The sequence below is a fragment of the Protopterus annectens genome, chromosome 3.part1 (assembly GCF_019279795.1).
Source record: "Protopterus annectens isolate FY-2018-M chromosome 3.part1, PAN1.0, whole genome shotgun sequence".
Lineage (NCBI taxonomy): Eukaryota > Metazoa > Chordata > Ceratodontiformes > Protopteridae > Protopterus > Protopterus annectens.
Genome location: NC_056732.1, coordinates 522,611,750 through 522,638,806, shown reverse-complemented (window position 1 = coordinate 522,638,806; position 27,057 = coordinate 522,611,750). Strand labels below are relative to the sequence as shown.

Genomic DNA, 27,057 nt, shown 5'->3' with positions numbered 1-27,057 from the left:
ATTTGATTACCAGGAAGGTCCAAGTGGTTAGGAGATGATTTTCAGCAGAAGCTCACGGAGAAAAGCTCCAAAGTATTACAAAACATTTAAGAACAGTAAGTTTAGTCTTTCAAATAATACAAAAACCCAATACAGTTTAAAAAATTATACCAAATTATACATAATATGAAAACATTGTTTAAGAATATGTGCATGCTACATGACAATGATTTAATAGAGATATTTTAGCCAGTTTGTAGAAAAAATAAAGGTTAGCATAATACAAACAGGAAATAAAATACAAATTGAGAGAAAATCAGACATGCTATATTTAGATATAAAGCTAGGGGAGAGAAATTGATAGAAGTAAAAAAGTGAGTGAAGAAGGGAGGGTAAGAATATTTAAGGTATGAATAGGTATTTGCTCAAATTTAAGGATATAGTTTATCATTGTGTTGAGCAAGAACAGAGCCAGCTTTTGGCTAGAAGTCTTTCAGAATGGTTTTGAAGGATGGAAGGGAGGTATTGACCTGATGGATAGAGATAAGGAGTTCCAGACCTTAGAAACATGGTACAAGTACAGACAACGCCCAACAGATTTGATAGATTTGTGGACAGTCAGGAGTTTTTGGTCATTTGATCTTAATGGTCAACTAGAAATATAGTAGTGTATAATGTTATTTACTGCTGGACAAGAAAATTGGTTCTGGATAATTTTATAGGTGGTAAGAAGCTGTGTATTTATTAGTTGATGGGGAAGTTCTAACCAATTTAGACTTTTTAGTGCTATACAGTGGTGGGTTCTGAAAGGTGCATTGGCTTCAAATTTAGCAACTTTGTTATAACATTGTTCAAGTTTTGATTTTTGTAATGCCTGAAGGTTAGTAAGGATGGGAGAGCCATAAAAAGTATGGGGAGGAGATAAATAGTAGCAAGTGTAGCTTTTGTTGCCTCAGTGAGAAAGTTTTTGGCTCTATACAGCATCCCTAGTTTTTATGAGTTTTTCTTACGCGATTTTGTATATGCAGGTTGAATTTAAGATTATCATCCCTAATAATTTGCTATGAGAAGTGACTTCAGTGGTTGTATTATCAAGACAGAGGACTTTTTTTTTTTAGGGATGAGCATGAGTTGTGAGTTACAAAGCCATGTTTCAGATGCTGTTAAAGCTTCCTGAGTAATTTTTTGGAGGTGTGCCACGTTGTCAGATGTGCAAATCAGAGCAGAATCATCTGAGTACTGTATAAAGAGGAGTGGACCAGAGATAGAGCCTTGTGGTACACAGGTGGTGACTGGCAGGTATGGAGAGAGGGTGGAGTGCCATTTTACTGAATGATACCTATTGGATAGGTAGCTTTTGAACCATATAAGGGTGGACTGAGAGAAACCAAATGAGGACATTTGAAGTAGACGTTTGCAGTGACAAACTGTGTCAAAGGCTTTAGGCAAGTCTAGAGATAAGGAGGTGACTAGTTTGCTGTTATCTCTAGCTTTGATGACAGTATCTATATAAGTTAAAAGTGCAGTCTTAGTGCTATGGAAAGGATGGAAGCCATGTTGTTCATAGGTTCATAGGTGTTTACTAGGCTAATGACCACAAGGACCTTTTTAAGCCTAGCCATGCATCCCAAATCTCTGACAAGTTCTGATACCCTTTGTCACGAAAAGAGATACTGCCAGCCCAACTATCTGGAGTTTTGTAAATAAGGGTCTATATCACGCTATCGAATGGACTAAATAGCGAATGCTATTTAGTTGATCCGATATTGTCGAAATGGCAAAATAGCGAAGTCACTGAACATCGAATTTTTTCCCAGGAAAAAAATTTGGTGGGCCACCTTCAGGACTTTGCCATTTCCTCCACTATGGTGCAATCTTGGAGTTGATATATTTAAGTAGGGGGGTGTGGGGGCACAGCCCCTCACATGGGTGGGTGTGGGGGGCAAAGCCCCCCAATTAAATTTGTGTTTAAGTTTATTTTTTTTACGGAGCAGCGAATTTTTTTCCCTGGAAAAAATTTGCTGTTCTATTTGTTTGATATTTTGTTGTTTCGATATTATCGGTACGATGAAATAGCATTCGCTATTTACATCATACGATAATATGATATAGACGTGTAAATAATTATATGTCATTTGTGAATATCAACATGATTCATATAAGATACTTGTGTTACAAATGTATTAGAACTGTATGTCAGGTGTATATCAAACTGCTGGTACAGAGGTGTATGTTGAAAAGGTTTTTGCAAAGTGCGTAAAATTTAACCACAGCATGCTTTGCTGGAAGAGAACAGAAATGTACATACATTATTGTAACTGTTTACATGTATGTGTTTTAACAGTGGAAACTGGAACACAGACGGTTAACTTAATTCCAGCAAAACTTCAGAAAAATAGCTGAAATTAAATTACTTTAAGAGACAGGATGTCTGTACTAGGGAGCTCTCTGTGTTGTCTTGAAGGAGAAATAATTACTAGGCTTGAGATGTGGAAGTGTTTTACTTTTTTACGACTTCCAACAGCTGCACAGATCTGAGAAAAAGCCCTTGTCTATGTATTTTCACAGTTGGATGCTAAATACTACTAGTTTCCAGCAGTGGGGGGTTTACCTGGGATAGAGTCAGATGGCAAGAAATAATGTCATTCTGCAAGCCATCCCAGCAGTAATATTTGAGATATTAATTTAAGAACTCTCCAAGAGAGACTCTGCATTCTGTATTCTGTCTTGGACCTGACAAGATCCATTCACCACACATGTGCCTTGTTCTGTAAGTAAGTTAACTAGGGTATAGTAATTCTCTTAGATATAGTCAGGAATATAGCAAAGCTTAATTTAGATATTTTTCTTTATTTATTTGAGACTGCCCCCCAATGTTGTTTTAAATATTTCCTGTTATTTTTGAACTCTGATGTTACTGTGATTATATACTAAGTATTTTCTTGTTATTTTATTATTTATTATTAAATATATTTAAACCTTTCATTGTGACTGATCTGTCTAGAGATATTTAAGTTCTGAGAGTACTTGCATATTTACTTGGTGACACTGTGTAAGCCACTCCTAATAGCCTTGCTCTTGGTCAAACTATCATTTGTATTAACAGTAACATTATACAGTAAGATTGGACACCTTTTGTTAAGGGCTTTAAAGTAGCTGATAAGGAGTGACTGGTGGCAGGAGGCACTACCTTATAGGCTGGGCAGAAGGAGCATAGCTAGTAAACCCGTGCAAGCCTTTCCCAGGTGTGTGTGTGTGTGTGTGTGTGTGTGTGTGTGTGTGTGTGTGTGTGTGTGTGTGTGTGTGTGTGTGTGTGTAAATCAAACCTCAAAAGAGTGTGTGTCAGCTACTTGGGCATGGACACAAAGCACTGATTGGACAGAGAGGGTGCTGGAGGTCTTGGCTTGGTCACTCAGCTGAGATCTCAGTTCTGTAGCTGTGCCAGTGGAGAGTCTTATTGGGGATCTGGAGAAAGAGTGAAAAACCACCCCGGACTGACTGTGGTCTCTGTGTGCTCTTACGGGAAATTGCACTTGATGCAGAGAGCTGCATCTGGAAATACTGTGTGTATACTTTTCATTCTTCCAATGTATTTCCCCCACTGATGCTAGTAGTGAGGATTGAGGCTCCTTGATTACTGTTTCAGTGGTGGGGTGTCACACCCTTGATAAGTGTAAGCAAGGACTTGAGAGATGAAACATTTATAAGCAGGGGCCTGGAAGATGAACCATTTACAGGTTACCTGTGTCCATTAGAGACATAGATGCCAAACCAGGTATGAATTTCCTGTTCCCCATCTAATTGTCTAAGTTACACTTTAATTGAGTTAGGGAGGAACTCTGCTTCACATAGATGGGGAGCCTATTCCAGAGGCATGGTTGTCTTTGGAACACATATCTATCTCTCCAGCAGGTCCAATTTATATCACAGGCAAGATTTAAGTCTTTAGAATGGATAATTATGGTGCTGTTTGTTTTATGGATATGCAAGAAGTCTATCAGAGTTGCATCTGACAATGCCCTGTATGTCAGGCATAGATCGCCCTTAAAAGCCTGTAGGAGACAGAATACAGGAATAGGGCTTTGATGTGGTCTTCATAGGACATTTCACTTGTGCCCTGTATTCTTTTAGTGAGAAACATCTGTGGATGTTCCAGTTGCTGGATATGCCTGGTTAGGTACATATAAAAGAGGGCATTTTACTCAATGATAGGTCTGATGAATGCCGAATACATTGGAACAATGACTTCCTTGGACTTAAATGCCATACCTTTGTTTATAAGTTGCACAACATATAATGATTTCCTCACTACTGTAGACATGTGATGGTCAAAGGCTACATAATTGTCTTTGTGTGTCCCTAAGTCCCTGACTACTGGGTCAACTCTAAGGGGTGTGTTGTCAGTATGATAGTTACCAGAATGTCTTCCCAAAGGATACTATTAGTGATAGCAGGGGGAGTTATATTTGATAGTATTTCCTGAGGGAAGGTTGAGGGGGAGAGAGGGGTAAAGTTGGAGCTGAATTTATTGGCCAGTAGGTTTGTTATATCTTCTGGCACACTATAGGTGGCTCCATTTACAATGAGCTCTGCACACATTTGTGTATTGCCATTGAGGTTGCGGACATATCTAAAGAATGCCTTGTGGTTATTCTTGGCCTGGGAGGCCAAATTTACCTCATATTTGGCTTTGGTAGACTTTATTTACTTGTTTGTTTAGTTTGATAAAAGTGCTTTTATCCTGTTGGGTGCTGCACCTCCTAAGTTTGCCATGATTTTCTTCCTTCTGTTATACAGTCTATTGATTTTGTGATTCCACCAGGGTGGCTTGTTTTTGTTTTTTGTTTTTTTTTTAGTTCTGTACTTCTTCCTGGTGGGTACAGCTGCTTCTATGCAGCTATTAACATGCATGTACAGGGTTTCTGTGAACAGTTCTGCATAGGCAGCAGTGTTCTCAGGGTTTATGGGGGCTTGAATTTTTTTTCCAGGTTATCACTTAATAGCAGGAAGCTAGCCTTGGAGTAGTTCCTGAATATTCCAGGTTTAGCTGGGGGTCCAGGTCTTATTTTTACTTCAAAGGAGACCATTTTGTGGTCTGATCTACCAGGGAAGATATTACAGTAGGGGGTGTGCAGCACTTTTCCATAGTAGTGAGGACTGGATCCAGTATTGTTGCACCCCTGGTTGGTGTAGTGACTATCTGGTCCAGGGAGCTTGTGTTTACAAAATCTAGGAATCTCTGTGCCTGTACATTTGGTGTCATATAGGATTCCCAGTTAATAGTGGGACAATTAAAGTTGCTTGTGAATATGGTATTGGGTTGGATGGTGAGTGTTTCCAATAAGTTTAAATACATGGTATGGGTTTCCTTTGTCATAGAGGGGGACCTATAGCTTGCAAGAAAGTGGTATTGGATTTTGCCTATGGTGATTTGACATGGAACAGCTCAAATACATTGTCCTGTAAATTGAGACACCTCCACCTTTAGTCCCTGTCTGTGTAGTAGCTGGTCTAAATGTGTGGAAGGCATTTTAACCTTGCACTGTTGGTGTGCTCCCCACAGCTTTAAACCATGTCTCAGTGACTGCACAAACATCAGCATTCTCTAGGGTGAAGACATATTCTAGGGAGTGGAACTTCTTGTTTAGACTCTTAGCATTGAGCAGTAATACCTTCAGATTTTCTTGGTTTTGATTTGCTATGTCAGAAGTACTTTCAGTTTGGCATTGCCTGAAAAAAGGCACTGTGGAGGAAGACAATGTTTTAGCTAATATTTGAACGCCTAGAGGGGAGAGGTGTAGACCATCCCTAGCAAAGTAGCATGGTCTGTAGACCACCTCCTTCCACGCTGACAAATATTGCACTCCCTTAGAATGACAACAGTCACTGAGCCAATTATTAAAGTCAGTCATCTTTTGTTTGTATTGTGGCATCATCCTTGGAAAAAGTCAAATGCTACTCAGTGCTAGGCTCATACTAGTCTGAGACACATATTCCGAGAGCTCCATGATGTCTGTTGTCATATAGTCTAGGGAGGTACATCTCAGGTCATTTAATCCCACATGGACTATGACTGAGTCATATTGGTACTTGTGGTCCAATGACCCGAGTACATGTGTAATGTGATGGATCCTAGCCCCTGATAAGCAACTGACTGTGACTTTCTCCTTACTCAGCCTGGTGAGAGGGACATCAGTGTGTCTCATGATGGAGTTTCCAATGACCACAATGTTGGATTGTGTGGTGGCTTGCCTTATGGGCTTAGAAGTAGAGGCTTCATGAGATGTGGCTGTATGTGTTGATGTAGGTGTTGTTTTGAAAGAGTGCATTTGGGGCTGCTGAGGATATTTGTTATGTGTACTTTATTGAGGAGGTCATTGGGGTTTGAGAAGCTTACATTTAAGTGCCTCAGCATATGTGGGTTTATATGTCTGCTTTGAATTGTGTGTGATGGGTGCAGCATGTGTACTACTGACAACCTTATAGACATTAGTAGTACTTTTATGCAAGAGCTTTGCCTCCAGTGACATTGTGTAAATACATCTCTCACATACCATATCAGTGCTTTTGAGAATTAACTGGTTGTCAGTAAACATGAGACAATTTCTACATTGCCTCAGGATGCCCATATTTACTAAGCTGGTAATGCAGATAGTGGGAAAGTTCATATCCATGGCAACAGACTTTTTTTGTACTGATTAGACAGTTGGAGTGAGAATATGAAGTAATGTCAGGAGTATCTGATTTGCAACTCTGAGGACAGTGCTTGTCACTGCAAACTAGTTGTCCTGTGTGTAACTAGGTATTGGTGAAATTTCAATCATATTTTTACAGGAAAAATGTCACTCAATGTGTCTATGTCTGTACAGGGCACTGCCAAACACTTGAGGGGAAACTAATACGTGGACCCTAAAAATGTAAGTATGAAGTATTTAGGCAGATATTCTGAAGTTAGAAACAAATCAAGCAGTACTTACTGAAAAGAAAGAATTGGCTTGTCAAGAATGATGAAAAGAGGGGAGTCACATGAATGGCTACTGTCTGACTAATACTAGTGATGGTCTCACCACAGATTCACTCTTTTGTGATACAATGCTCCTTTGCTTCTTCTCTTACTAGAAGCAAAACATTAGTACCAATCCTAAGATGAGAAGCAGGCCACAGCCTGTTGGGTGATCCTCAGTCTTCTCCCAGATGATGCATGGGTAGGCTTGTTGTAGCCCTTCCCTGGTAGATGCCTTCAGTAGCAACCAGACAAATCAGGAACATCAAGCACAGACAAAGTTGTGTGGGGGATAGGAGTTCTTTCTGCAGGAGATAGTTTAGCAATTATTTTGAATATATTTTTCAAGAATTTTGTAGAGGGGGATTAAGATTGTTATAGTTCTAAAGTTAGTAATGTCTGGTGAATTTCCTCCTTTGTGCAGAGGGATAATGTGTGACTTTTTCCAGAGAGAGGGAATGTGGGATTCCTGGATTGACCTATTTATAAGGCTTGAGATGGCAATGCTATCAGCTACCATTTTAGGTATTTACTTGGAAGGTCACCATTGGAAGTAGGGCATGGCTTGAGTTTGTTTTACAGTAGTTTTTATAGGGTGTCTACACAGGTGTGAATGTGAAAGTGGATATGATGTTATGTGGCTGCTGGGCAGGGTTAGGATTAGATTTTGGGGAATCATTGGTTAGAGATGCTATACTATCTATGAAATAAGAGTTGAATTGCATTATGGTTTCAAGTAATGAGTTGTTGGAAGAGGGGTTAGGGTTGAATTTATGGCCGGGATGCAAGATTTCTTGAATGGACGTCCAGAATTTTTTAGGGTTGTGTTTTCTGTTATTCTGAAAGTTTATATAGTATAGTTTTTATCTTCATTAATTTTTAGTACAATTGCAAAGCATTCTGAAGTTGTCAAGATATTGTGGTGTTTTACATTTTTGCCATTCTTTCCATGCTTTTCCTCCATCATACATTAGCATTCTACTAGCACAACTGCATTATTTGTTTTTAGTTTCTTCTTTCTAGGAGGTACAAGGTTACCTAAATATTCAGGAAAGTTGTACTGAATTAATTTACAACATTATCTAAGGGATGATTTTTACGATGTTCCAGTTACCAAATGATAGATTAGCCAGATACTGCACCTGGTGTATTTGCTGTGTCTGATACTAGGATCCAGTCCAATAAGGAATTTGATATCTTACTATAATGTGTGCGGCTATTAATTAGTTGTGTGAAACCAAATAAATTCACTCTAGATGTAGGGGAGTTAGAGTTTATGTCTAACCAATTAACATTCACATCACCTAGTAGTATTATTTCTTGCAGAATTGTTATGGATATCCAATGTAGGATATCTTCCATTATAGTTGTATTATCGCCAGGAGGGATATAAAGAACAGTAATACATATTTGTTTATAATTGTTTAATTTCAGGAAAGTAATGAGAAACTCTGCAGAATTGAATGTTGGTATTGGTTTGCTATAAGGGGAAATGTGGTAGTTGTTGGGAAATATTAAAGTAATAATACCACCTTTCCTCTTTATATGCTCATTACAGATGATATTATAGCTAGGAGGTGTAATTCCAGAGTCGTTTATAGTGGGTTTAAGCCAAGTTTCAGTTACAGCAAAAATACCAGGCTTGTGTTGGGTAATCCAGTCATGTAGTTCAGCATTTTTATATCTTATGCTTCTAACATTTATGGCAGCAAAAGTTAAATTACCGGAGTTGGGGGCTGACTGTTGTAGGGTTACAGTAATGTGTGGAAAAGAATTGTATTGATGTTCATTGTGATAGGTGGAGCCAGGATTAGGGTGAATGTCTCTTCCTAAAAGGATTTTAGTATATTGGGGAATTATTGATACTTGTTTTTGGAGAGTATTTTTCCACTAAATTTTGTTTTGATATGAGTTGAAATAGAGTTAATCAGTCTATATTTGGAGTAAAGATGAGGAGCATCATTAAACAGGTTTGGTACAATGTGGGAATAGTGTAGGAGGAAGTATGAACAGGTGGTTAAGACATAGTTAGAGATATATTGAGAGCTATTACAGAGTCATGGTAAGAAGAAAGATGGCTCAGCAGCAGGAGAAGAACAGAGGTTAAGCTGAGTAGTAGCATGATTAAGTAAAGGGATCTGTATATTATAGTTGCAGGTAGTGGGAAAGTAGGGATCAAGATGGAAAAAGACAATGCAGGGTAGAAAAACATTTAGTGGTGATGGAGTCTGAAAGCTGATAGAGGGTACGTGGGAAATAAGTATTTTCAATGACGAAAGAGAGCTAGGTTGTCCTAGTATTGTCTCTGGAATGTAAGGAATACGGGGGTTTAAAAGGCTAGAGTATGAGAATGTAGGTAAAATAGGAAAGAATTAAGGTTCCTTTGGGAAAAGTAGAACATACAATATAGAATAGATAGGTGCTGTTAGGGAGGGGTGTGATTATAAATGTATATAGTGCAAAGCAGTATGGGAGGGAGAAAGGTAGTTGGGAATGGTTCTAATATATTAAATGGAAGTTGGGAATTAGGTACAAAGAAAGAGTGTTTGCATGATAGCAGTAAGGTTGTTTAGGAGGGTTAGGAAATAGGAGTTACAAGTGTAAAGTGTGTGTAGGATGTATAATTGTAGAGCAAGAGGTATGAGTGGGAATTAGGGGTAGACTAGTGCAGTAGAAAGAAGGTTCTCAGAAGGCTTAGTGAAGTAACATCTTGCAGTCTCTTTCCCCAATGCCAGCAAGAAGGCAGCTAAACAGTGGCATAAGATATGCCTGCCTTAATGGCTTTTCAAGAAACAACTGAGAAAAGTGATCAGCAGTCTGAAAAGGTTTACCTTTATAACCGCGATTTGCAGAAGGGCGAGTGCTCATATGAGTGACTCTAATCCATGAAACTAACAATGTTGACACACCTACATGTTTGAAAAACAGCAAATCGAACAGCAGATTCACTGTTTTTTGAACATGAAAGTCGAATAAAAAAAACAAAGTGTAAAGCAGGGGGGCAAGCCCCCCTCCACCCCCCTACTTTATTATTCTAACTCCGAGATCGCACTACAGTGGGGAAAGGAACCATTTCCCGATCCCCACTATAGTGCAATCTTCCCCTGAATGTCGAATGTGCAATGAGCGAATCTCAATGTGCATTCGCTCATTGCACATTTGCACCTTTTTACATTCGACGTTGGTATATCTTGCAGACTGCCTTTCGGGTATGTGCAGTTCACCCTTCTGCAAATCACGTTTATAAAGGTAAAGCATCTGAAAAACATGATCTGGCTATACTGGAGTCTCCCATCTGTGGCTAAGATGCAAGTGAAGCCACAGGAAAGACCAAAGCCTCTTTAATAACTTTTTCTCATCTTCAGTTGGGGGAGAGAGCAATCGAGTTACTGTGACCCAGGTCCATATCCTAGGTGCAGAAGGTGTTTGACAAGCTGATAGTAGAGCCTTACAGAGTTGATCTTACCTTTCTGACTGAAAATATATTTTTGAGGTAAAAGTTTTTCATGACAACTTCCAAATACACTAGCCCCAGCTCCTAGCAAATAATTTTGACAGAAGATAAACACTTTTTTTCCACAAAAAGTTATCATTTACAAGATAATACCCACATGGAATCAGGAGTGACTTAATAAAGAAAACAGCGTCTGACAAGTGGGTAGTGGGAACTAGGAGAGTTGGTCTAGCAACCTAATTGGAAAAAAACAGTTATGTAAAATTTTTGATATAAACTTCCAAAACCAGAAGTCCTAGCTAGCAATTTTGACAAAAAAAAATCTTTTTCTCACAAAAGGTAATTTAACAGGAATTCTCTGAAAGGGAATTCTGACTAAAAATGATAGATTTTAGGTAAAACATTTTAGTGACAACCACTAAAAATAACATTCTTAGCCTTTCCATAACAAAATGATAATATACAAAGTATTCAACAAAGAGGTCTTTATCTGCCAAGTGTCAGAGTTCTAGTTGACAGTGGATTTCTCAAAGCCGTCAAGGAAGAGTGCACTTCGGTGGCAAGAAAATTTTGAAGTTTTGGTGCCCTGTGCAATGACTTGAGAGGTATGTGTATTTATTTCTAATAACATCTGACATAGGGTTCAATGTAAATATTTTAAGGGGGTTGGGTTGCCCTAACTTGCAGTGCTTTACATCCATTTTTTTCTGGTAAGTAGCTGTAATAATATTAGAAGTACTGGACACAGCAGCCCCCTCCCAAGTTGGATCTCACAATAGATATACCAGCATTCTGTTTATTTATTTTATTTATTTATTTTACATTTGTTGACCGGGATAGTCTGACTGGATACATGTCCTTTTTCAGTAGAGGCCCGGGGAGAAAAACTTCAGACATACATACAAAACTATTTCATATATACATGTATATCACGTTTTACAATTTCTGTACAGTATTACATTCAATAAAAGGATATAAACATCACTCAGTCACATATGTTAATACAAAACAAGTAGATTATTAATTTATAACTAAGATACAGTCTCATTGGGACAAGAAGTCCTCATTAGGCATGCAGTTGAGGGGGTATAAGTTAGTCTGAAGTAGAGCAAGGACATAGCCATCGTGTTTTAAAGTATTGTATAAGACTTTTCTTAAACTGAGATAGAGAAAGTTCTGAGGTTAGGTCAGCAGGAAGTGAATTCCGAGATTCCCCAGCTGAGTTGTTAGTTTTGAAAGTGTAAATTAACATTTTGTTGGATGATCGAAGTGTCTTGAGGTTATGATAGGGGGTGATAAGGTTTTTAAGTAGAGGCGTATTTTCAGGCTGGTAGAGAATCTTATATGCAACTACTAGTTGGTTGACCTGAAGTAGGTTAGGTAATTCAAGCCACCCTAAAAGATTAAGGTTAAGACAGTGGTGTGTTCTATAGGCTGTCCCAGTGGCAAATCTAGCAATGTGATTATAGCAGCTTGAGAGGTTGTTCAGGTTGGTTTTACTCATTTGTGAATAAGGGGGAGGCATAAAGGAGGGTGGAGAGTAGATGTGTGCAGGCAATAGCAGTCCTCGGGGAGTTAGGAAGGGTTTAATCTTGTATAGAGGGCCAAGTTTTTTATTAACTGCTTTAATCGTATGGTTAATATGCAAGTCAAACTTAAGGTTATTGTCAACTGTTACACCTAGGAGCTTCGTAGAGGGATCTGGAGAAATAATGGTGCCATTGTTAGATTTAATGGTGAAGGTTAGTGTGGTGTTCCTATGAGTTGGGGAGAACAGCATTAACTTAGTTTTGTTGGGATTTAATATGAGACGGCGATTAAGGAGCCAATTTTCAACTGTATTAAAAGCATTTTGGGATAAAGACTGCAGCTCTGTTGGGGAGGTGGCCGAGTATATTAGAGTCGAGTCGTCCGCGTATTGAATGCAGGTTGCATTTGGGATGACCTTGTGCAGGTCATTAATAAAGATAGAAAATAGAAGGGGTCCTACGATGGAGCCCTGGGGGACTCCAAGTGTAATAGGTAGAAGGGTAGATAGGTTGTCCTTCCACAGGACTGCCTGCTGTTTACCACTCAGGTAAGACTGAAACCATTTGCTAGCCTGGGTGTCTAGGGAAATGGTTTCCAGTGTTTGTATAAGTAGTTGGTGGTTTACCATGTCAAAGGCCTTGGAAAGATCTAGAAAGAGGGCTGAAGAAAGTTTATTATTGTTTCGGTTTTGATTTATGACGTTAGAGAAGGAGACGAGGGCAGTGGTGGTACTGTGGTGTGGTCTAAAACCATGCTGAGAGTTTGTCAGGAGATTGTTCTTGATAAGATAGTTCAGGAGTTGTTTATGGATGCATGTTTAAGTTATGAGGACGAAAAAAAAATATGTGCTGGTAATACCAGCACATATTTTTTCGCCCTCTTTTTCGTATAAGAAAATATGGTAACCCTATTCTCACTTATTTTTATTTATTATTTACTTTTACTCGACTTGGGGTTAGGCTTACTGAGCCGAGTCCATTGGGGGACTCGGGTGTGCAGAAAACATGTCTTTCAACCTCTTACCTCCAGAATGAGGGGGAAATCCAGAAATAATTAGGGACATATTAAATACTATTAACTTCAAAATCTTTTTTTTTTTTCCAAAATAAAAGAATGTGAATTAACGTGCGTTTTTGAAGTAAAGGAGCTTTGTAACTATAATCATTGTCATGTTTTAATTATAATCATCGCATTTTCTCGCAAAATCACTGGTTTTAGACGGGCAGAGAGGTGAGGTACGGCACATTGAACTAGAACGCACGTGAGCTTGGTGGTCCCCCAAGGTCTTTGGGGCAATGGTTACTCACAGCAAGCTATTAAAAACACTGTACGGAAGTAGTGTAGCCACAGACTAGGCAGTGTCATAGCTATAAGTTGCAAATGACATTTTTGTTGTTTCTCGTTCGTTTATATTACGGAATGCACAATTGGGGTTTGCTATCAGTTTGACTTGTGCTTCAGTAATTAAAAGTTGCGTTATGTGTTTCGCTGTATATTCTTATGAAGATCTACAACTACAGAGGGTACAAGCATGTTTAATACGAATACATTACACCAGACTTACAGCGTGCACAAATCTAAAAATTTCACAACCCCAATGCCATTACAAGTAGTAACGTCATTGTCGTGCCAGTAGAAGTATTGACTGTTTGACACTTTGGGGCGTCTCGGAAATGACGTAGTAGTGTCAACATGCAAGATGGCGGCTCATCACAGGCAGAATACTGCTGGGCGGAGAAAAGTTCAGGTAAATCCAAAAATGTTTTATTTTTTGCGGGAGTTAGTTCTGCTTACTGGGTGTTTTGCATCATAGCATTTTGTAGTTTGCAGGTGGTTGGAGTGCAAGAAACTCCTATTGCACCTGTTCTACAGACATACTGTCAGCTGAATAATCTGTGTTCATTCAAAGCATTGACACCTGTTTGTTTTCCACCCCCTAAGATTTTTAGGGCACTGTGGGTTTTGTCAAGTAGCTTTCTGTTAGACGTACTGTGAGGCGGGGATGATCTTTTGTTTTAAATGACTTACCATCTTTTGGTGTTTCAGCTTTTGCAGTTATTCTGTGTGTTGTCTGTGCACTGTCATAGTGTAACTTTACTTAAACGCTTGTTGACTGACACTAGCACGAAAATATTGGTGTTTCATTGGCGAGTGTAGTGAAGTATTAGTTCTTTTGTTTTTATTATGGTGTATTTGTCGAGTTTCTTTCCGTAAGTTGGTGACCTGAAATTGAATTGTCATTGTAGTGTTGCTATGGCTTTAACAGAAGTATATCAAATCTGTTCGTGGTATTGTGTATTCTGTAAATCAAAATTATAAGGCGCTTAATACAACGTTGAATGACATTCACTAATATATTTAACTTTTACACCTTTTATGTGCGTGTGTAAGTATATGTTTGTTTGTTGATAGTGGTCTGTTCTACTGTATATGAAGTTTTTGTTTTATTCTTCATTTATGAACCAAATAATTCGACTGTTTTTAGCCACGACTAGAGTCGCAGCCACCAGTGACAGAAATAGCTACATCATTATTTAAGGATATGGAAATCGTGACACATGTACTATGTAATTTATACAGCAAATGTCACAAGGAAATAGAAAATGTATAGTGTTTACATTACTGTGACTAATAAAACAACACTGAAACTAATATATTTGCACCATTGTTTTTATTATTTATTCCTCACCAAGACTGCCAGAATTTCTGATGCCAGTTCCCACCTAATCTCCAGTTTACTCTACACCTCCCCTATACTTATCTACCTTAGACAAAAGACCTAAACAAGCTCAAGGCTTGCTACAATAAAATTGCTAAGTTTGCCACCGGTGCAAGGCTTGCTTCAATAAAATTGCTAAGTTTGCCACCGGTGTGTCTTCTCACAGCCACCACTGTATCTCACTTAGAAAACTTGACTGGCTTGAGCTCTCTCAACTTTATCATGAAATCAACTCTCTCTTGGTCACAAGTTAGTAAACCATCCTCTTAAAGTCCCATCCCTTCAAAACCTTCTCCAGCCCTACTGCTCCAATAGACCACTAAGCTCCAGCAGCAAAAAAGTACTTCTGGTGATCAAACCCAAGAACTCAGCAGGAAAAGAATTATTTTCCTGTGTCATATCCAGATTATGGAACAACCCCCCCTATAACCACACTACCTTCTTGCAATCACTTCAAGACTGCACTCAACTCACTTAAAAAGTCTCTGGTTATGCCCATGCACAAATCCTGACTAGTAACCCTCCTTTTACCTCCCCTAGCCACCCTGCCTCACACCATCTGATCATTGCATTCCTCCTCCTGCAGGCTCTGTCTCACCCTTTACCCTCCCCTTCCCTCCTCACTCAGTCTCTCAGACCCGTTATAACATGCTTAACTACCTCACTTCATCTCAACTCCAAATATATATGCAACTGACTTACACCTAGCTTCCTCTCACTACCATGTGTACTACTCACTCAGTCTCCTCTCTTACTCCTCTATCTTTCCCTTCCATCCCATTAGCCCTTGTAGCTTGTTCCACCTTCATGTGGAGCTTCTGCTTGAGTTTAGTGCAATATTTGTATATAAGATTTAGGTATATGACTTTAGAACAGTATCCATTTGAGCTTAGTACTATCTGTATATACTTCCTATCTTTATTCGTAGTCTCTAGCTAGATATTGGTATATCTGTAATAAATAATATATTTGCACCATTATAAGGTGAAGGATTTCAGCAAGGGGGATGACTAAGGGAAGCAGAGAAAGAATGAGGTTAGAGATTTAAGGTAGTTTAAGTTCACTAGGTTAAGTCAGTGGTGTACTTTAAATTATCTGGCTAAAGCTCCGCTATTATCCATGCATACACTGCACAAGGAAAATATAGAAAGATTGCTAAATGGGGAATTTTGAAGTGATGTATTCATTATGGGTTCCTTTTATATAAGCGAGGATTTTATTGAAGTGGCTGGACATAGTTTGTGAAATGCTTTTTGTGGATGCTTGCTGACAGAACTTAAGACAGTGGGATTGTTGGTATGTCTGATAGGGTGCAAGTCAGAGATGACTAATTAAAATAATAAACTGTCAAAGATGACTAAAATAATAAACTGCATAATCTTGAGAAGTTTGCCAAGCCTTAAACGGAGATGTCATTATTGCCAGCCTAGTGTGTTTGTGGTACTGGCAAATTAATGAATGTCTCCCTTCTTTTCACCATTCTGTATTTAGGTGACCTGTCTCTCTCTCTTTGCTTTGTCTGAGGTGATGCTGTTTCTGAAACTTCCCTGCTGTGTTTATGTCCAAATAGTTCTGGCTGCTGTGCATCTTATCTGTGTAGAACAGTTGCATTTACCTATTAACATTTTCATTTTTAATTGTTATTATTGTTTGTTATTTGACATTTATTACACTTTAATTCTGCTGTGTAATGTGTGGGCTCCTGAGATTTTTTCATATCCTTAAATTGTATTTTTGTTACCCATTCAGTGAAGAAGGGTATAGGATGCTTCACTGTAATTCTGCATTATGTTAAATAGGTAGTGCTTGCTCTTTTTGAGTCTCACGTTTTACTGGTTCTGAATAGTTTTGCTTCTGAGTTGTGCCTGAAAATGAGCATTGCTATAATTAGAACATTATCCAGAATCCATTAAAGTAATTGAGCAAAAATGTTGCAATTGTCTAATAAACTGTTGACTAGTCTGAAATGAACAGCAGCAACAAAATACATAAATAAAAGACTTGTGTACCTTTGTTTAGAAAATGTTTCTTTTATATACTCCCTTTTGTTTGGCTAATATGCAAGAGAGCACATTTTCAATTGTGTAAAATCATTTTCCAGACAGGTTAGAAGTTTCTTACTACGAGTTTATAAAAAAAGTATATTGAACAGGTGGGGTACAATATGAAGGCAACATTCAGGACTTGTATTAACATTTTATTATTTGTTAAAGTGAGTTTTATATTAGAAGTTGCTTGTTAATGTAAATAGTTTTATTATTGTTAATATTCTGGTCCAAATGTTCTGATAAATCTTTATTTTTGCTGCAAAAGTCTCCTTCAAAGTAGAAATAATCTTAGTTCTGTAGTGTTGTTTTGACTTGTATTGAGAATGAACTGCACTCACTTCCTCAACAAAGTAAGCCAGTTAAAAAGAAGAAATTAATACAATGATTTTCCACTGCTGCTCAGCTTGATTTGTTGCTGTGTGTCTGTTTTTGATGGTGGGAGCATCTGTTTAACAGCATTTTTAAATGACATTAGTTTTTTATTCCTGTGGTACTGCAGATAAGTATGTATTAGTAATTGCATTTCTAATATAAAGTGGTCATCACAAGTGTAATTCTTACTTGAAGCTGTAATTTAAATTTTTCATATACTATTTTATGGTAATCCTAATGTTTCAATATTGTTACGGCTTAGAAAATAACTTTGCAACCACCATTTTTGTTGTACAGTGAAAGGCTTTGTGGTGCAGTAGTTGGTGGGTGGTACCACAGTTGTGAAATGATTGGTGTTGCTGCCTTGACTGTTTGGTTCGTAGCTGGCTTTCTGTGGATTCTGATTGCCTTTCTGGTCTCTGTTTAACTCCAGCATTGGTAAAATAAGTCTATGTTTTGCTTGCTTGTGGGGGGGGGGGGGTGTCCTGCAATGAAATGGCATCCCTAGACTGGTTCTGTGCTGTAGGCCACTTGCCATAAGAGGATGAAATTCTACCATGACCTTTAAGGGGATAAAATGGGAAGTGACTTGAAGAGGTAACATGGCATGTAAACAGAGCTAATTTCATTCGTTTCCAGGTTTGCAGTTTGTTATGTTAGTACATTGACCCTTGTTTGACATGGAGCTACTCAGTGTCCACACGAACCACCACATTTGAACACAGTAACTTTGATAGCTGGTGCAGAAAGTTGAACCTGTGAACTGTAGTTCCTGTGGTACAGTGTTTGATTATGTTAGCCCTCGTTTGTCTGTTGTGTGACCCTGAGCAATTCACTTAACCAGACGTTTCTCCTGGGTTACCCCAGCAAGGTATTCTGTGTGTGTGTGTGTGTGTGTGTGTGTGTGTGTGTGTGTGTGTGTGTGTGTGTGTTTGATTATGTTAGCCCTCATTTGTCTGTTGTGTGACCCTGAGCAATTCACTTAACCAGACGTTTCTCATGGGTTACCCCAGCAAGGTATTCTGTGTGTGTGTGTGTGTGTGTGTGTGTGTGTGTGTGTGTGTGTGTGTGTGTGTGTGTGTGTGCGTGTTTGATTATGTTAGCCCTCATTTGTCTGTTGTGTGACCCTGAGCAATTCACTTAACCAGACGTTTCTCCTGGGTTACCCCAGCAAGGTAAAGGTATTCTGTGTGTGTGTGTATATATGTATATGTGTGTATATATATATATATATATATATATATATATATATATATATATATATATATACATGCATGTGTATTACTTTTTATTATGCTGAGTTAATATTTGTTATGCCAAGGTTCTTGATCTGCTTTGATTGCTGTGTAATGAAAACAAAGCATATTTGACTTGTAGGAATATTTTTGAAAATTTCAGACATTAGGAAGAGTGTACTTGTTAGTTGATTTATAATAATTTGTTATATTTAATCATTTCTCACAGTGTTGTATGGGTAAAACTATGGATTCTGATACATTTGTCTCAGAAAAACAAAATAAAAGAAATTGGTGCTTTTGGACATTGCAGTGTGGATTATCTCTGTTTAAGGTGAAGAGTATTTATTAAAATAAAAAGAGGAAGAGGCTACCAGGAGCCAACCCTGGAACCACGCTTGAGGATGTCATCCATCAGCAGTTGTCTTGTGCAGACCTGTAATCCCTATAACTTAATTTGTGTTGGTCTGAAATGGACAATTGGCAGCTGTTGGAAACTGACTTTTGTGATAAGGGACATCATGGTGTCCTTACATTCACCTCTGCAGTATTCCTTACTAATGGGGATTCTCTGCTGTGAAGCCCTCTGTCCAGCCAGTTTACAAAATATTTCCATTGCTTTAAGGTACGCTGAACGTCACCCGCTTACTACTTGCGTAAGGTAGGGCATAAAGGTGACATTCAGGCGTACTTTCCTCAGAACTTTTTTTGCTGCCAGTCTGAATGCTGTTTTAACTACCGGTCTGTTGCATACATCCATTTTTCTCTTTATTGGCTTTTCTGTGTTTTACTCCTGTTTGCTGGAATCCTCAGTGTTGCAGATAAGTACCCAGATGGGCTTTTGGTTACTTTTTCTGTTTGTTTAGTGCTGTTTGGAGTTAATGTCATCCAGGAAGGGTAAATGCCAGTGTGGGAGACTGTGATTCCTCATAGTCAGAGCAATGTACCACTACACCATTTGAGCTGTAAAATAGTACATTCATTTACAGACATATTTTGCCTGTTATGGACTAGAACCCAGGACCTACGACATACAAGGCTGTAACTCTACCCATGTAGCTAATTGGATGCTAAAAAAAATATCCAGCCCTGGCAAGTCTTGAACCCAGGACCCTGCACACCATAGCCACAGCAATCTACCACTAAGCAAAGACTGTGACGATAAGTGTCTTTTTTTTTCCCTTGGTGCTGCTCACGACCATACGTCTTATTCAATTTGTCAGGCATTTGTCCCCAAAACTCTTCTTAGTAGGCTTTTTTCCTTTTCCTTGTACCTTGAGAACCAGCAACTTAAGCTTCTTGCTGCGGGTACTATGGATGGAACGTGCTGCCCGAAGGGTCAGCCATATGGAAAGAAGGAGGTGCATAAGGTAAGGCCAAAATCTTCACTGTCCATCCTCTGCTGGGTGTTTTTCCTAAGGTTATTATGCACCCGGAGGCGTACCCGGTTGTTTTGTCAGATTCTTCTACTGCGTCTGGGTTGGAGGCCGGTGAAGATCTGGCAGGCAGCGCGTCTGAGACTTTGCAGGCATCCGTTTTTGGGCATTTAGAGGGAACCACAGTTGACTGTTTCTGAGGTGTCTAATGGGGTTCCGCAGTTTCTCTTTCGGGAAGAGGTTCCTACTGCAGTTGTGGAATGCCATCCTGAGTCTGGCCTTCTCAGGTGTCCAGGATGGCTGTCCCTTTGAAGAAGAAACAGAAAACTAGCTATGTCTGTTCTGCTCCCAGGGATTCACAAAGTGAGTGGCAAGCCTTTACTCGGGGGTTATTTAATGCATTGCTGTCGTTGCGGCCTCCTCATGGGGTTTCAGTTTCTGCTCCTCCTTGGTCCGTCTCTTCCCCTAAAAGTCCCAGAGAGAATTCCATTCTTCTGAGGTGGATTCTGATGATGACTCCCTTGCTTATTCTGCCCAGATTCCTTCTCCTTTAGACTATGGGTCTGAGGAGGAGGATTCCCATACTCTTGATAATCCCTCTGAGGAAATTTCTTTTGGGGAAATGATCTCTAGGATGATGGACTTTTTTAAGTGGGATTGTGCCCAGGTTTGGATATCCAGAAGAGGTACTATGCGTTACTACAAACTGCATCTCCTAAACCTGTGGCCATTCCTCCTGTCTTTCCTGCTTTATTGGATGTTTTTTACATTGCCTCTAAAGCGCTGGATTCTCTGCTCCCTGCTCACAGGAAGTCTGATAGGTTTTACAGGATGCCTGAGAATTGTTCTTTTTTGTTTAAATGTCCTGCTGCTGATCCCTCTGATAAGCCATTTCAATCGCTTTCTTCATTCAAGTTACTGCCTTCTGACAAGGACAGGAGGACCATGGATAGGCTGGATAAGAAAGTTTATACTTCCTCCACCCTGTCTTTTAGGGCTGTTAATTATCAGACCCATATGTCTTGGCTCTTCTTTCTCAGGCCTGTCAGGTTCTTTCTGATCTTCCAGACTCTGAGGGTAAATGTTCTGCTCTTTCCTTGCTTGGGACTTCCTCTCAGTAGTTCGTCATATGTAGTTATGATGCTGCAGATGCCTCTTCAAGGGCTGCTGCTTCTGACTTGGTTCTGAGGAGATATTCATGGCTTTGGCTTCAACCTTTGCATGATGATATTAAGGCTAAGTTGCTGGATGCTCCTCCGGATAATGCTCTCCCTTTTGTTTGTTGAAGCAGCTGCTGGTTTATTTAAGTCTCTCTTCAGGACAAGGGGTGGGCTTTACAGGAGCTTAACCATGTGTTTGTTGTTTCTCCTGTGCCTAAATTTCAACAGAACTACCCTTCTAAGACAGCCTTTGTTCGTAGACAGTCTTGCTTTCCTTCTAAAGGTAAAAAGAGTAGTAAACAGACTCCTCCTGCTAAGACCACTCAGACTGCAGTGATTCTTAAGCCTTCCTTTGCTGACAAACCAGGTACTGTCTGACTATCCACCCATTCCCAGCCACATTCCTCTGTCTTTTCGCCTTTCTCTTTCTGTTTGGCTCTGGATCACCCAGGATTCTTGGGTTTTGTCAGTCATTCGTCAAGGATACTTCATGGTCTGGATTTCCCATCCTGCTTTTATGAGCATTCCTCAGCCTCCTCAGGAACAGCTTCCTTTTTTCCCCAGAGGTTCTTTAGGACCTCTTGTCTCGGGGTACTATTCAAGAAGTGCCAGTGTCCCAAAGAGGGAAAGGGTTTTATTCAAGAATGTTTGTTTCTAGTGCCCTGAAAAGAAGGTACTTGGAAACCTATTCTAGACCTCTCCCATCTAAACACCTTTCTGAAGGGCCCTTCCTTTTGGATGTTGTCCCTTCAGTCCCTTTTCCTCTCTTGCTCCCTCAGGCCTTTCTGGTGTCTCTGGACCATCCAGGATGCTCATCTCCATATTCCGATCCAGCCTCTTTTCATGAGATTTTTGCGTTTCTCTGTTGTTTCCTGGCATTTTCAGTTCTGTGCTTTGCCCTTTGGCCTTTCTACTGTCCCAGGGATGTTCACCAAATGCCTCGCTCCTGTAATTGCCTTTTGCAGACTTCAAGGGATCCAAATCTTTCCGTTATCTAGACGACCTGCTGATTCGGGTGTCTTCTCCAGAGGTCCTTTTGCAAAATCTTCATTTTATCATTTCTCTTCTTCAGAGCCTGAGTTTCACAATAAACTTCAGCAAGTCTTCCCTGACTCCTTTTCAGGATCATGTCTTTCTGGGTTGCATGTTTCAAATGGTGCCAATGCTGGCATCACTGCCTCCTCCAACAACATTAACTCTCATTTCTTTCTTTCAAACTCTTCTTCCCCTGGCCTCCATTTCAATGAGAGAGTTTCTGAGAGCTCTGGGCTTCATGGCTTCCACCATTCTGATGCTTCCTCTGGCCAGACTCTGCATGAGGAAGTTCCAGTGGTTTCTGAAGTCATGTGGCTTCAGCATGCACATCCTCTTTCCTGTTCCTCTTCTCCCTTGTCTCAAGGTACAACTTCTGTGGTGGATTCAGCAGTTGTCTCTGAATCCAGGGCTCCCGTTTCAGCCTCTGCTTCCCTCTCAGGATCTGTTCACAAACGCTTCAGATGTGGGATGGGGAGCAACATTTGGCTCCCTGAAGGTTCAGGGAGTGTGGTCACCTCATCAGCAGAAGGAGCACATCATCATCAAAGAGATGAGGGCTCTTCAGGCCTGTCATCCTCTCTTCTCTGCAGGGCCTCTCGAGGCATTCACGGACAATACTATAGTCATGCGGTATATCAACAAACTGGGTGGTACAAGATCGCACCGCCTTTGCTGGCTGGCACTTCTGGTACGGGATCTGGCTGTCCAATATCATGCAACTGTTCAGGCAGTTTACATTCCTTCAGATCGGAACATTGTGGCAGACAATCTGAGCAGGTCCAACACTCAGTCCCACAAATGGATGCTTCACAAGGATGTGTCTTACCAGTGGGGTACTCAAGTAGATCTCTTTTTGTCTCCCCTTTGAACAAACAACTTCCTCTGTTTTGTGCCAGAGTCCCAGGTCCTTCTGGTCTGGAAGGTGTTTGCCCTCTCATTTTCTTGGATGGGGATGTTTCTTTATGCATTCCCTCCCCTTCCTCTCATTGGAAGAGTCCTGTTCAAGATTCAACGGGATGCTCCCAAAATCTTGCTGGTGACTTCTTTTTGGCTGTGACAGCACTGGTTCCCACTACCTCTGCATCTCGCCAGGGGCAATCATCACAAGTTACCTCACAGGGTGGATCTCCTCACACAAGACAGAGTCTCTCATCCATCCCCACCTGTGCACACTTCAGATGACACTGTGGGTGATTAGAGTTTTGATTCCTCATAGACACCTTTTTCCTGAGGACATGCTGCAGGTCTTGCAGGAGGCCAGTAAACCTACTACTAGAAAATCCTACTTATCTAAATGGAAGAAGTTTTCTATTTGGTGTCTTTCTTGTGACCTGGACCATTTTCTGTGGATGTTCCTTTGGTTCTTTCTTATTTGTGTGAGTTGCTCAATGCTGGTTTGGCCTATTCTATTAAGGCCCACTTATCAGCTCTTTCTGCTGTTTGCCTTTAACTCCCCCCATTAGCTTCTAGATTTGAGGCTAAGCAGTTTCTTAAAGGCGTCCTTAATATTAGACCTCCCAGGAAGCCTGTTCCTCATCCCTGGGATCTTAATTTTGTTCTGGAAAAATTGACTCAGTCTCCTTTTCAGTCTGCTGTTTCAGCTTCCTTGCAACATTGTTCGTGGAAGACAGTTCTTTTGTTAGCTCTTACTTCTGCCAGACAGTTGTCTGAGTTGCAAGCCCTTATGACTTGTCCCCCTTTTTTGATATTTCATGAGGACAGGGTGTCCTTGCGTACTAATCCTTCTTTTATGCCCAAGATGGTAAATGAGTTGTCAGTTAATCAGTCTACTAATTTGCCTGTCTTTTTTCCCCTGTCCGCAGTATGACAGTGAGAGGGTGCTACATACCTTAGATGTGCATAGACAGCTCAGATTTTATTTGGATAAAACCAAAGCTAGCAGGAAGTCTGATAAGTTATTTGTTTTCTTTCATCCTAGGTCTTTAGGATTGGCTGTTTCCAAGCAAACTATTTCCACTTGGATTTCAAAGGCTATTTCCTTTTGTTACACTTTTCATTGGGAGAACCTTCCTTCCTTCTGCAAAGGCTCATTCCATTATAGCTGTGGCTTCTTCTGGTGCTTTTTTCAAAGGCTTAGATGCTAATTTTATTCTTGAAGCTGCTACCTGGACTTCTTTGCATATCTTTGCCAAACATTATCAGTTGGATGGTATCTCCAGAGCTAGAGCTGGTTTTGCTGCTGCCATTCTTATGGCTTCTTGGTGGGCTCTGCTGTTTCCTTCTCCAGGTTTCTTCTTGAGTTTTTGCACTCCCATTAGTAAGGAATACTGCAGCGGTGAATGTAAGGACATAGTACAGTTGTGTAAAATCTTACGATAACAATAGATGTCCTTGCCTTCATCACTGCAGTATTCACTCCCTCCCTCCATCCCCCTGATCTTTTTCCCTTCCTGGCTGTGCAGATTCTCCTTGGACTGCTGTTCCTACTGGGGCAATCTGTTCTGAGGATAGCACGTCTGAACGTCCCCTTTATGCCCTACCTTAAGCAAGGAGTAAGCAGGTGACATTCAGCGTACCTTAAAGCAACAGAAATCTTTTGTAAAGTGACTGGACTGAGGGCTTCATGGCAGGGAATCCCCATTATTAAGGAATACTGCAGTGGTGAAGGCAAGGACCTCTACCATTATGGTAAGATTTCACACAACTATACTTTTTTCTGAGCTTGGGAGTCGTGCAGGAACTGGAGAAGTACCAGCTAAATGTAGCTAGTACCCTGCAGCTCCTTTTATATACTGGACTTCTCAAATTTGGTAGTGTCTTGTGTTTTTGGAGTTGCTTGTTATACAGGACCTTGTGGAGAAACTTGTAGCTCCCTCTGCTGAGTCCCCCCCCCCCCCCCCCAGAGTTTGAGAGGACTCCTTCAGTGGAGCTTTTAGTTGTGGCAAGAAAACTTACTGCCTTTTTGTGGTTACACACTGTCGCTCATATAGTCAGGATGTAGTAAATTAAACTTTGTGTGTTCTGTTCAACCAGCTTTATTTCGTACAAACACATAATGATTGAGGCTTAATAACTTTAATGTGGGTAAACCGTTCAAGCAGCTTTATCATGTAGAAACACATCAGGATTGAGGCTTAATAACTTTAACTTGGGTAAACCCATATACAAACTAGCTGTTAAACTCATACATGCTCACTCTCTGGCTGCACTCTCAAAATGGCACTGAAGTTAGCACATGCCTGCCATTTATACACACATTCAGCACCTTGAAACGCCTCTTAAAGATACAGCACAAACACTCTGTTGCACATCCTCCCTCTTTGAGACATAGGTTATGCAGTCATCCTTTGGGTCAATACATAGTCTGATTTTGTCTGAACCTTTCTTGTGGCCATTACCATGGACGACACCTATTCAGTTGGTTCTGTAACTGGACAATTACACCTTGCTGCATAATTTTTTCCAACTGAGCTTTAACTTTATCCTGCATAGCTATCGGAACTTTTCTTGCTGGTCTGACCATGCATCTTTGTCGGAATAAGCTGCTTTTATAAAAATATCGTACCCTTGCTCAAATATTCTCCATTTCTCTGCAATATTCTGGTCAAATACAAGTGGTGAGGACTTTTGAAATCTGTCTGCCATATTAACACATACCAGTGAAGGGTTTTGCAAATATGCACGAGCACACACACATATACATGTGTATGTCAGAAATTTATGCCAGTATTCGTAATTTATGCCCAATAGCACAACAAGCCTCTGAATAACTGAACTTTGCAAAATAAGTCTCTCAGGCACTGTAATACTGTTGAAATCACCTCTTAACAGTGTAAGAAACATTCCCAAATAACTACACTGTGCGAATGAACTGGGTAGAAGAAACTAAGAGTAAGAAATATTTCTAAGTAACTGCACTTTGCAAGTAAACAGTACACGGCACACCAAAACTTTTCCAAAATGGTGGTTCTTTGCATTTACAGTGCAAGAAACACTTTGTAATGGTGGCACTTTGCAAATAGACACACCCAGCACAAGAAACTTTTCAAAATGACTGTACTTCACGAAATAGTTGCACTTTGCACACAAACTCTTCAGAATACGTACACAGTAATACGCATACACTGTAAGCACTTTTACACACTTACTTATTTCCAGTAACTCTAGGTATGCTATTCAGGGCTTCAGTTAATGTGAAATAGTAGTTTATGAACACAGCACTTTGCCACACAAACAACATGCAGTCGTCTTGCTTTATTTACACTTAATGTGCCCATTTTGCCCTTATTATATTTGTTTTGCTCGTTTAATCTCTTTTTATGCTTATTATACTTTTCTTGTGCTCGTTTTACTCTAAAACATGCCTGTTTTGCAATTCTGAGGTAATTCCAAACCCCTTATATACTGTTCTGATGCTTGTTTTATGAAATCTCTTAATTTTAAACATTTCATTTAATCAACAAGCCTTTTGTACCTCTCGCTTGTTTAATAATGCGGTTTGTGCCCCTGTAATGCTCCGTTGTTTTTTTTTATAAAATAAACTTCATGCAAGTTTTCATTACCTTTTGTTCTTTTCTGACTCTCTTTCATGCTCGTTTCTCTTAGTTTACCTTCACTGTTAACTCTGCACCTCGTACCTCTGGAAAGCAGTCTCTGGAATCCCAGTTCTGACACCATGTCACTCGTCTAGTCAGGATGTAATAGATGAGGCTTCATGGTTCTGTTCAAGCAGCTTTATTTTGTACAAACACATCAGGATTGAGGCTTAATAACTTTAACTTGGGTAAACTTGTATACAGACTAGCTGTTACACTCGTACATGCTCACTCTGTGGCTGCACTCTCAAAATGCCACTGAAGTTGGCACGTGCCTGCTATTTATTTGCATGTTCAGCACCTTGAAATGCCTCTTAAAGATGCAGCACATACAGATGATAGGTGGTGTGTGTAGAACAGAGTGTAAGATGCTTGAGGGAGTGCCACTTCACCGATTTTAGTTTTACTGGGAAGACTCCATCACTTTCTTCAGGACCAGTGCACATAGTTACAATAGTATGATTGGGAGGAAGCATGTCTTGTATCTAAATATGCATGGCACATTGTTACTGTACTTCTGTGCTAGTCATGGATTGTCCACATGAACCACCACATTTGAGCACAGAGTTTGTATGTGTACTTTGTGTGAG

General features: G+C 39.9%; 1 protein-coding gene across 1 annotated transcript in view; it reads left to right on the top strand.

Annotated features, from left to right (window-relative positions):
• The first annotated feature begins 13,627 nt into the window (after positions 1-13,627).
• WDR48 (WD repeat domain 48) overlaps positions 13,628-27,057 on the top strand; it is a 1,921,140-nt gene continuing 1,907,710 nt past the window's right edge. The window contains exon 1 of the mRNA XM_044066951.1: positions 13,628-13,713. Within this exon, the coding sequence (XP_043922886.1) occupies positions 13,666-13,713 (48 nt within the window). The 5' untranslated portion in view covers positions 13,628-13,665. The remainder of the gene's footprint in view (positions 13,714-27,057) is intronic.